Source organism: Limanda limanda, chromosome 4, assembly GCF_963576545.1.
Source record: "Limanda limanda chromosome 4, fLimLim1.1, whole genome shotgun sequence".
NCBI lineage: Eukaryota > Metazoa > Chordata > Actinopteri > Pleuronectiformes > Pleuronectidae > Limanda > Limanda limanda.
In genome coordinates this window covers 18,337,230-18,348,466 of record NC_083639.1, presented here as the reverse complement: position 1 = coordinate 18,348,466, position 11,237 = coordinate 18,337,230, and the positions used below count along the sequence as shown (strand labels likewise).

Below are 11,237 nucleotides of genomic sequence, written 5' to 3'. Positions count from 1 at the left end.
AAATCTTTCACAATGTATGTGTTTATGAAGGCAAAAAAAACAAGCTAATGTTATTGTGTCTCTTGCGCCTGAGACTATAGTGGGCAGCAATAAAGGAAAGTGAGCCATCTGCATTTATGCAACATATTCCTGCTTCAGTGTAATGTAAATTTAAACAGGACAGAATAGGTTTCAGGTCATCTGAAATTACCCTTTAAATACTGCCAAGGAAGGTATGTTTTTACCCCTGTCTGTTCACTGGTAAGTTAGTTAGTTGGTTTGTTTTTACGATTACACAAAAACCACTTGGTGGAAGTAGGAGGTGTGGGTGAGGGAAGAGCCCGTTAAATTGAGAAGTGGACCTTGATCGGGGCAGATAAAGGAATGTTTGTTTCACTTTCTCTAACTTTGCGAGATATGGCATTTTTAAACATTTGACAATCGTTTCTGGGTATAATTCATGGAAAAAATATGCCGTGTTTGAATTTTGGTTATTGACTGTTGGCCGTTTGTTGAGGTATGTGCTCTATTGTGTCCCATTCTAGTTTTTACACAGAATTAAGGGGCGTGAAATAATAATAATAATAAACTTTATTTATATAGCAATTTTTAAAAACAGTTTACAAATATACAGCAACAAGAGTTAACATAAAAGAGAAACAACAATCAGACTGAGTGCGTAGATTATTTAAGTGCTAATGAAAATTATTTCTTACTTTTAAATATTGCAGGAAAAAATCCTCAGGTGAATAAGTAAAAAGCGACTTTGCCAGCTGAAGTGGAGACTTCGGAGCTACTGTAGAAGGAATATGGTACAGCATCGGCTGTGTAGAATATTATAAATATATGCATATATCACCCCCTTCTGCAAGGAGGAACACTGGTAAAATTGTGCAATATTTATTTTATTCATGTGCAATATTACTATTCATGTCCAATATTACTTTCATATTTCTTACTAATGACTCTATTATCATTGTCAATACTAGTTTGTATTGACACTACTGTTAAGCATTATTTTACAGTCTCCTTATTTCTATAAGGTTTATTGTTATGCATTTACACTTTATATTTTTATTTTCACATACTTAGTTTTAGAGCAAGCTGGTTCAAGAATTTCCTTCAGGATTAACATATTCTCTGTGATCCTATCCTATTTTAGAGGTTCAGTGTGTAGAATTTAGTGACATCTAGTGGTGAAGTTTGCATTTTGCAGCTGAATACCCCTCACACCTAGCCTGGGTGCCAGACGAACTTAGCCCCGCTCACAACATTTGTTGTTCGGGAAGTTCGGTCTGGAGTCGCTCCGTTCGGGAGAAACTATGCCCGATCAGGAGCTGATCGGACCAATCAAATCGTCAGGGCGGGCTTTATACGATGATTGACAGATGATCTACAGTGATGTAATCAACCACGTCACAAGAGAGCGCTGCCTGCAGAGCTGAGATGTGTCAATGCTGCCATCGAGTCTGTTTCAGCAGACATCGACAGCGCATTCATTTTGAAAGAGGAACAGAGGAATGTGATCAAGGCATTTGTAGATCGAACAGATGTTTTTGCCGTCCTACGGGATTCATAAAAAGTTTAATTTATCAGCTGGCCCCGATGCTGCAGCCACACAAGCAGTCATATAAATAAAAAGAGAGTGGGGGGGGGGCGGGCGCTACGCTCCTCAGCACATGAGACAAAAAAGACACAAGTTGGGACACTGTTGTAGTTAATGTTGGAGCAACAAGGAAGTGTAAAACGATTAGCTGCTGTTTCTCCTCCTCGCTGGCTCCTGCAGAGCCATGACAGCGGAGCTCTGCAGCGCAGCTGGCGGATCAGCAGCTCCGTGGATTCCTGGTAGCGACGGATCTCTCTCAGAGCCTCGGTCCCGGGCCAGTCCCGGGCCGGTCGCGAGGCTCTGAGAGAGATCCGTAGCGGGCTTCTTCACGCCGCCGCCGGCCGGGGCTCTCACAAGCAGCCCTGGCCTCCAGCTGCTTCCTGGGGGCTTTGCCTCCGGTGGATATACGAGCGGCATTAACAGCATTTCCATTGATTTATTTAGAGAGTGAATAAACTCGTGAAACAGACAACTGACAACAACTATGCGTCGCTTGACATACGTCACATACTACGTTGCTCTGATGGTTGTAGGTCTATCCAATTGAGCGAAGAGGCATTTTGTTTCCTGGTTCTGTAGAAACAAGCCCCATAATCACAGCCCAATGGAACGGTCTCAGACTCATATTCTGACTAGAATAATGAGTATGACAACGTCAGGCTACCTCACACCCCACTTCCAAACATGAAACAGAACCAGTGACTTCAGTTGTCTTAACAACTCAAGAGGTGTTTAGTTTGTACAGTTTGGGCTACTGTTAAAAAACATGCCGGCCTGTGCAGAGAGGACCAGCTCCCAATGTAAATATAAAGTATTGAAACATAAAGGCCCCATACTAGGGTAAAGAAATCAACAATCCATGCAGTGAAGATGATCAGTCGTGAGGAGATAACCACTAGGATTATTGTATATTACATTTCTGCCACTAGATCCCGTTCACCTGAATCTTACACACTGGACCTTTAAATGCGTGTCTGTCGTTCACCTGAATCAACAGTAGAGGTCAGCAATACGCCGGTGCAGTGTCTCATGTGCCAGCCCTCAGGGAAGAGAAGAAGGCAGCAGCAGCAGATCACATGACACTTCCTGTGAGGACACTTCATAACACCACTGACACACACACCAGCAGCCTCCGCAGCCGCCGCTGTGTCATCCAACATGCTGGCGCTCATCAACAGGCTCCTGGACTGGTTCCGGACGCTGTTCTGGAAGGAGGAGATGGAGCTCACGCTGGTGGGACTGCAGTACTCCGGGAAAACCACTTTCGTCAACGTGATTGCGGTGAGTAGCTAGCAGACAGGCGCAGTCGGTCCGGGCTACTACCTGGAAGCTGCACGGATTTGGACGTGTTATATATTCCAAAGAGTGAGTTCGGAGAGTCCGGGACGTGGCTAAGGCCTGGGCCGGTGTGGTGCTTCAGTAACATCCCATAATGCTGTGTTAGCAACACTGCTAGCCCAGCTGTTGTTGGGCTAAAGCTACAATGACGAAGTTGCTGGCGTGACTGTGCGCGTGCACGTGGAAGTAGTCATGTGCAGTGACGCGGCTGTGGTTGTAAACATCAGCAACCATAGTGACAAACTGCATTTAGTAAACAACCTGTTGTCATCTGGCTGCATGGGAGTCCTGGGGCCACTGTATAGCCTCTTTATATGAATATAAATGTTTATCTATATCTATAGTTTGTCAAGCCTATAAAGCAGAGTTTTGATTGGCCTTTACATGTACTTATATATTTGTATCCTACTGTATGTTAAACCTATAAGGCCGAGTTATGTTGCCTATCTGTATATATATATTTATAACTATCTATCTTATTATGTCAAACCTGTATGGCAGAGTTTAGTTTTCAGTTATCTATATCTATATATCTATATATCTGTGTCTTGTTTAGTTTTGCCTATCCGTACATATATATGTCTTTATCTTATTGAATTTCAAACCAAAGCAGAGATTACTCTTACTCCTCTCTCTCTCTCTCTCTCTCTCTCTCTCTCTCTCTCTCTCTCTCTCTCTCTCTCTCTCTCTATATATATTTACCAATTTGTATCTATATACCCTATTGTCGACCAAGCCTATGTGGCAGAGCTTAGTTTTGAATATATCAATAACTTGAAGTATATCTAATTGTATGTCAAGCCTATATAACAGAGTTAGGTTTAGCTGCTGTCTCTTGTTTATGCTTCGTCTGTTGATAAATAGGGCTAGGTTTAGGGTTAGGGTTATTTATGGAACCCTGTCTGTCCGGTTTGATGTTAAAACTTTCAATATTTCTGTTGATGTTTTTATGTCCTGATCGGTCTTGGCTGGGTGAGGGTCCAACTAGTCCACTGTTGTTTATGTCTGTCATGACAGTCCACTCTGTGTCTTAAGGTGAAGCCAGGTATTAGGTCACATTTCTGCAGACGCTCCCTTTCCTGGATTCGTCATAATACTCAGTGTTTCCCAGCCTGTGTTGTGTTCATATCAGGTGATCTGCAGAGAGGTTTGAATAAAGCTGCTTTCTCCTTCTCTCACTTTCTCACACACACACACACACACACACACACACACACACACACACACACACACACACACACACACACACACACACACACACACACACACACACACATTGAAAGGCGGCTCAAATAGGCCACATCTAAGCCACACAACCAAGCCTTTGTAGAGTGATTGACCTTTTCATAGTTTGTTTTTCAAATAGTTGACCTTACTAATAAGACTGGAAGTTATGCATATCTATAGATGACACATCTTAAGGATAAATACCTGTTTTCTTTGCACTCTCAACTTCTTGAGTGATTCGTCAGATCTATTGCTGGTTGTAGAGTTGCTGAGTGGAAGCTGATGCATTGATGCATCATCTCAGCAGCATGAATCATAGAGTGAAACGGCAAGTGTTTAAAATGCACCTAGAGTCTTTGAGTAGCTCTTATTGTCCCTGTGATCAGATTATTTTCTAATTTCTTGTGGCCCCGATGCACAGAAGGGATTCGCATTCTCCAGACATCTCATGTGACCTGAATGAGATGAAACCAAACTGACCTTAATACATGTCAACAGATTATTATTTGGTGTGACAGCTAGTGGGTGGAGGCCTTAAGTCTTCAGGTTGTCTGTCCCATTTTTTTGCAAGAACACCTTGAGGGAACTAGTTTAAATTTGGTACAAATGTTTATTTTGGTTCACAAATTAACTGATTAGAATTTTGTGGTTGAATGTCAAAGTTCAAGGTCACTGGCCTTACTGTGGCCTTTGTAATGCGATGTTTCTAGTCTGCCTTTAGGGAATGTCCGACCTTTGGAAAAAAAAAAGATCTAGACTGAATCTGCACTTATCGGCAGAGGAATACAACAACAGTGCTGTATTTCTAGTTCTAACAATGTAGCATGTAACATTTCCTCTTCACGTTTGTCTTGTGCAGTCAGGCCAGTTCAGCGAAGACATGATCCCGACAGTGGGTTTCAACATGCGGAAGGTCACCAAGGGCAACGTGACGATAAAGGTAGGCTGGCCAGTGTGCAGCTGGACGCTTTCCCTGCTCAACAGAAATCAATTCCATACTGGACTGGAGCCTGCAGAGAGCTGTACACTCTGCACTCCGCCGCAGTTATTGTGCAATGATTAGTTTGTAAAAGGAACAAAATGGTGCACTGATGTTTTTTTTGTGTTCTGCTTATGACTGCACTATTGACTCTGTGCTCTTTGCTTCAGATATGGGACATAGGTGGACAGCCCCGCTTCAGAAGCATGTGGGAGCGCTATTGCAGAGGAGTGAATGCAATTGTGTAAGTTTGTGGTGCAGCATGTAGCACATGGCCATTGTGCAGTGAACTTGACAGAACAGGAAACAACAAAATCTTTGCCTAATAAAATGCACATTCATCCTGTTAATGTTTGGCTTGTTTCAGTATTGTCTCGTACAACAGTGTTTATACATAGTTGTAGATATTAGGTTGCTGTTAATACTTGAGCAGTATTTCATTTGGCTTTTTGAAACACTTATTGCTGTTCTAAATAGTATAATTTTTATCTTTGCAGTTACATGGTGGACGCGGCGGATCGAGAGAAGATAGAAGCTTCCAGAAATGAACTGCACAACCTTTTAGAAAAGCCACAACTACAGGGAATTCCTGTAAGAGACTACTTGTTGCTATAGGACCTACAACTCGTGATGTTTCCGGCTCTTTGTGGTTGATCACATTGATTTCTGTTGATCTAGTGACTATCGGCACAAACTCATATTTAGTAATCTGTGCTATTAATTCAGTGACTCAGGCCTGATGACTTTTACTCAGTGGTCATTTGAAGCTCAGATGGGATTTTAAAGTTAGGTTTCAATATCTAAGCCGACATGATAATTGACTTGACAGGGTTTAATGTGCTGAATCGATAAGAGACCAGCTGCTGTGACTTGACACCACTCTCTGGCATTTAATTTTGTCCTAACAGTAATAATCTGTGAAGGGTGAATCCTGTGGGGGAAAATAATTATTTTTAGTTTGTGTCGTCACAGTAAGTGATGACTGAACCGATACTGGTGCCGGTTCCTGGAATTCGGTACCGGCACCCGTTTCTGCCTCCCAACTAAATTCTATTAAAATGGAAACTGCCGAGAAGTACACATGTTTTACTCACTATCTCACTATCCTACTCTCTCACTCACAGACTCAGCTGACTTCTCTGACCCACCACAGGTTAAACCTATATTTGTTAAAAACTACGCCACAATATATACATTGATCAGCACATAATGATCCATATTTTTTCATTATATTGAATATTAAATTATTGACTGTAAAAAATTCCCTTTTTACCGTCCGAAATACCAACGTAATTCGGGCGGTACCCTTGAATAGTACAGAGTTCGGTAACTAACCCTAGTGATGACTCTGGTACGTTGGCTGTGCTTGAGCTCTTACAACCTTTTTCTTATTTTCCAGGTTCTCGTTCTGGGCAACAAAAGAGACCTACCCAACGCATTTGATGAGAAGCAGCTCATTGAAAGAATGTGAGACACTTGTACTCGTATTGATAATCCAGGATAAGGATTTGGGTAAAAACATAGAGGAAGCATGTGTAAAACCTCCATGTGCTATTTTCTGTCATAAGTTTATTTAGTCATGTGTATCACATCAGTCAATATCAAAGTGCGAGACATTATTATTTCCGGTGGTTCTGGAACGAGATGCTGATGTAATGCCCCCAGCATTCACGACTGTAAGGATTTTATGCTCTTCAAAATAAGTGTCTTATCTCTAGAGTTTTGAAGATTTTAATTCTATGTTTCCCACTTTGCAGGAACCTATCTGCCATTCAGGACCGAGAGATCTGCTGCTACTCTGTCTCCTGCAAAGAGCAAGACAACATAGGTAAAAATCTGAGTGAAGGTTTATGAAGCAAGTTTACTTAGGCTTTTTTTTAAGGAAACATCAGGAATAACTGTTTAGTTAAAGATATTTTAATAAGTTTGCCTTACACTGACTGAAATGCATCCTCATTGGTTAGCCTGATCCCAGTAGAGAGAGTTTTCTGGCTTAGCATCACTTCAGGCTTATCAGGTGTTTCAGCTTGGCACCATGATCACATGAGCATATCAAATGTAAGGAGCAGTTTCACAATTTTTCTCTCTTTGGATGCTACTGACATAAAATGTAAGGAGACAATTGATTGTGATACTATTTTGCCTCAAAAGAAACCACCTATCTGAAGTCATAGTCGTGCTCCAGAGTTCAGCTGGTTAATGTCACGTTGCGTTTTGTACATTAATTCCTAATCAGTCAGTCAAATGCTTGTTGTGTTGCACCTTGCATACAGGCTGGTGCAAGTCAAAATGCTTGACTGAACAGCTAATACTACACAGATGTAAGAAAAATTGAAATATAAATAAAATGCTGAAAATACCAATAAATAATACATGAAAATAGATAGATTACAGTAAAACAGAGTAAAACCCTGTAGAGCTTAACGACAATGGAACAAACAATGGACATAAAACATTGATGATACAAGGAAAGGTCACACTACTACCATAGAATTCTAACCTGTCATGATGAGGTAACAGTCGACCTAATGGTATAAATGTTAAATGCACACACATACAGAGGTATGAGTCCTGCAGTGACAGCAGGTTTGATTCTGACCTGTCCTTTTTTAGCACTTCTCCCTCAATATCTCTTCCTCTTTCACTGTCCTCTTAATAAAAATAAAGGTGGAAGAAACCAAAAGATATCTTGACAAATTAGTGGTTTGTTATTGGTGAAGTCTCTAAATGTCCTAAATGTCTTTCATGCCTGCAGATATCACACTGCAGTGGCTCATCCAGCACTCAAAGTCCAGGAGAAGCTGAAAGTGACGCTGTCCCCAGTCGCAGCTCTGGCCTCAGCCTCTCTAGTCACGGGTCCTCGACGGTCCTCCCCTCCACTGTCTCCGTGAAGTAATCCAGCTCTCTCGCTCTCTCTCCGCTCACTGCTGTCATTGCCTGCACCACCCAGTACACTACCATAGATGTGTCGCCCCCTATACAGCACTGCCAACCCTCCCGACTATCTGGAGTCCTGAAAAGTTGTGTTTGTACTGTGCTAGAAGGTGGATTGTCCACACCCATCATGCCTTATTGCATCACTACCGCCACGCTCTGTGCCTGAACATCACAGAGTTTGTCTTTCTTTTTCTTTCATTTCCTTTTTTTTTCCAAATGGCTTCTGTTTCCGTCGACAAAGGAAGGTAATGATGTTGCTGTGCACTTTACCACAGCTCGACTTGAGCTCCTCTAATCCCACAGTCCAACGTCTGTCAACATTTGGTGTTTACATTGAGATATTGTGCGATTGTAGTTTTTAAACATTTAATTGCCAAAACGATGATGGTTGCTCGCGGTAATGCCTTCAATCCCCGATAAACCCTTTGTTATGTAGCCGGCATGGCATATGGAAGTATCCATTTTAATAAGTGACTTAAATCAAAGTTTACACACAACAGAAAGATCAATGGAAGGTGAGACTGTGAGGGGTTGTTGTGTCTGAGACAGAAATCTTATAACAGATCAGCAGATTTTTAAGTGCCTTTGACTGAGTGAGTGTCCCAATCAGACAGTTAAGGCCCAAGGCAACTCCTAACTCCTATATAAATAAAACAAAACACTTGATACAGACAGCATAATCCCTTGATTACTCTTAACACCACCTCTAGACAATCTCATTTTATGTTTTCTAATCACATAAACACATAATGATGTCTGAGAATAGACCCGACTGTACCCACAGTGGAAAATGAGGAATGAAGACGTGAACGTGCGATGAAATAAGAAAAATGTTACATTTTGTGTGGTTGATTTTTATTTGTTGTTTCACTTGTAGCCTGTGACTCGTATGTAGCTCGACATGTGGGCTGACTCTTGCTTGCACTTCTCAGGTTGTTTTCAAATTGTCTGGAAGCTGTATGGGTGTGTGTCTGTGTCATAATCCCTACTGCGTTCGGGTTGGACAGCAGAAAGCCAGTGTTAGTCACGACGACGACGGGACAGTCCTTCAGTTCAAAGTGCTGGATGCCTGATATCCGCCACGCCTTGCCACGCCCCCTTCTGGAGCCTGATGTCTTTTTTGTACAAGTCTTCGCAGTCCCAGGGCGACCCTTCGCTCCTCTAAAAGCGACATATTGATTGACTCTTCATTTTCTTTCCGCGACAAGACAATGATTTCTCCCAGATTCGACCACTTTACATTTATCTGCCCTTTGCTTGGCCAGTGCATCTTGATCTGTTAATTTTGTGTGTGTCACCAGATGGGGGTGAGGTATCCCTTCTGCTTCAATACTATATGTAGGCCTACATGGCTTATGTATTTCACTCTAATGTTTGTTCTACAGATCCATCGCACACTATGTTATCACACATGTTGTGCTATGTCTGTCTGTGATCGTCGTAATCCTAGATGTCGATTGTTGGGACCACAGCAGCAGTGGGGGGCTGTATAATTGGTTGACTGTGTGGGTAATTTGGGGAAAGATTTGTTACCTGTGTAGTAATAATAATGATAATATAGCCTATTTGCAATTTGTATGTGCATGTGCTGAACTTATCCACATTCAATTGCAGACTTTGTAAATAAGAAGTTAGCATTTTTATTCCAACAAATGCGCCTATAGATGTTATGCATTCTCTTCCTGTGATTGCTAATAAATTTGTTTTTATTTTTAAGGATATCGAGCGCTGTGTCCACATTTCTTATTAAGTTTTCAGTATGTCTTGTCACCACTAGGTGGAGGCAGAGGGCTTTGGAAGGATTATAGTCATGGGGAGCTTTAAAATATTTTCAGACTCATGGCTCAGAAGTTTTACCTGAGGTTTTCTTTTGGTGAATAGTGAATATGTTTTCAAATATATATATTTATATACATGCGATTTTTGTGATAAGTGTAAGTTAGATGTGAATGTGTTTTTCAGGTATTCCTCATGTTGTGGGGACCTAAATCTGTTTGCACAGTCACACTATGAGGACCTCCTTATGGGGAAAAAAAATACATTCACCATAACGTAAATCGTTAAGGTGAAGACATGTTTTAAGCTTAAGTTTAGGTTAATTCAAGGTATTAACTGGTTAAGGTGAGAGTAAATGTCCAGGAAATCAATGTAAGTCAATTTAACACCCTTTAAAGTAATGGAAACACGACTGTGTGTGTTTGTGTGTGTCTAAAAGAGATAGAATTGTACCAAGTCTAAATGAGCAGGATACATTGCAGGTCTTGACTTAGAACCTCATAACACCTTCATTCAAAGCAGATCCCATGGCAGGCAGCCCACCTGCACCCACAATGCACTTGTTTGTTGTAATTTCCATATTTCACAGACCCAACTTCCATTGTGGACAGATGGGGTTCTGAATTTTCCATTAAGCCGCTATTGTTGCTCACAGAGCTCGTTATAGATGATTAACACCTCTTAAGTGTTTCTTGGCAGAAAACATGTCTGTTACTCAGAGAAGTGTAACTGTGCTAATGATAAAACAAGTGCGGGGAGTATGCTGCAAACTCGGGGGGCTATAAAGCAAAGTGTGTTCTCACAGCTGGAGCTGCACAGAGCTGTCGGAGAGCGGGCCTGTGCTGTTAAAGCAGGAACACCTTAATTAATCTAATATCTTAAACACAGCATTTAATGAACAGCTGCTGGCATTTATTGTATGCCAGGGCGGTGGTTAAAACGTGTGGACAGGTCGAGGTGTTGCCTGATGAATTCCATGGGTCAGTACAGACTGTTTGGGACTCTGTGTGTGTGTTTGCTCTTGTACAGCTATCTTTGTGAGGACCGGTTTGAGTCTACAACCTACGGAGTGAGGACATTTAGGGAAAGTGAACCTTTGGGCCGGTCCTCACTTTGTGAACCCCCTTAAGGGACTGTTTGGGGGTTAAGACTTGGTGTTAAGGTTAGAATTAGGTTAGTTAATTTAAGGGTTAGGGCTTAGCATTAAGTTTGGATGGTTAAGGGGCGAGGTAATGCATTATGTCAATGAGTGTCCTCACCAAGATAGCTTTGTGTGTGTGTGTGTGTGTGTGTGTGTGTGTGTGTGTGTGTGTGTGTGTGTGTGTGTGTGTGTGTGTGTGTGTGTGTGTGTGTGTCTGTGTGTCTGTGTGTCTGTGTGTGTGTGTGTGTGTGTAC

The 11,237-nt window shown here is 41.7% G+C and overlaps 1 protein-coding gene across 1 annotated transcript; it reads left to right on the top strand.

Moving 5' to 3' along the window:
• Positions 1-2,665: 2,665 nt before the first annotated feature.
• Positions 2,666-9,787, top strand: arl8bb (ADP-ribosylation factor-like 8Bb). The gene is made up of 7 exons (XM_061069436.1): positions 2,666-2,866; positions 5,010-5,090; positions 5,300-5,373; positions 5,627-5,720; positions 6,529-6,596; positions 6,887-6,957; positions 7,885-9,787. The coding sequence occupies exons 1-7, from the start codon at positions 2,744-2,746 to the stop codon at positions 7,932-7,934; spliced, it is 561 nt and encodes a 186-aa protein (XP_060925419.1). The 5' UTR covers positions 2,666-2,743; the 3' UTR covers positions 7,935-9,787.
• Positions 9,788-11,237: the final 1,450 nt, after the last annotated feature.

Excerpts from the sequence above, each read along its gene's own strand:
- arl8bb (XM_061069436.1), top strand. The coding sequence starts at position 2,744 with ATGCTGGCGCTCATCAACAGGCTCCTGGACTGGTTCCGGACGCTGTTC. Across the intron at positions 5,091-5,299 it reads AGGGCAACGTGACGATAAAG|ATATGGGACATAGGTGGACA; the intron begins GTAGGCTGGCCA and ends TCTTTGCTTCAG. Across the intron at positions 6,958-7,884 it reads CAAAGAGCAAGACAACATAG|ATATCACACTGCAGTGGCTC; the intron begins GTAAAAATCTGA and ends TCATGCCTGCAG.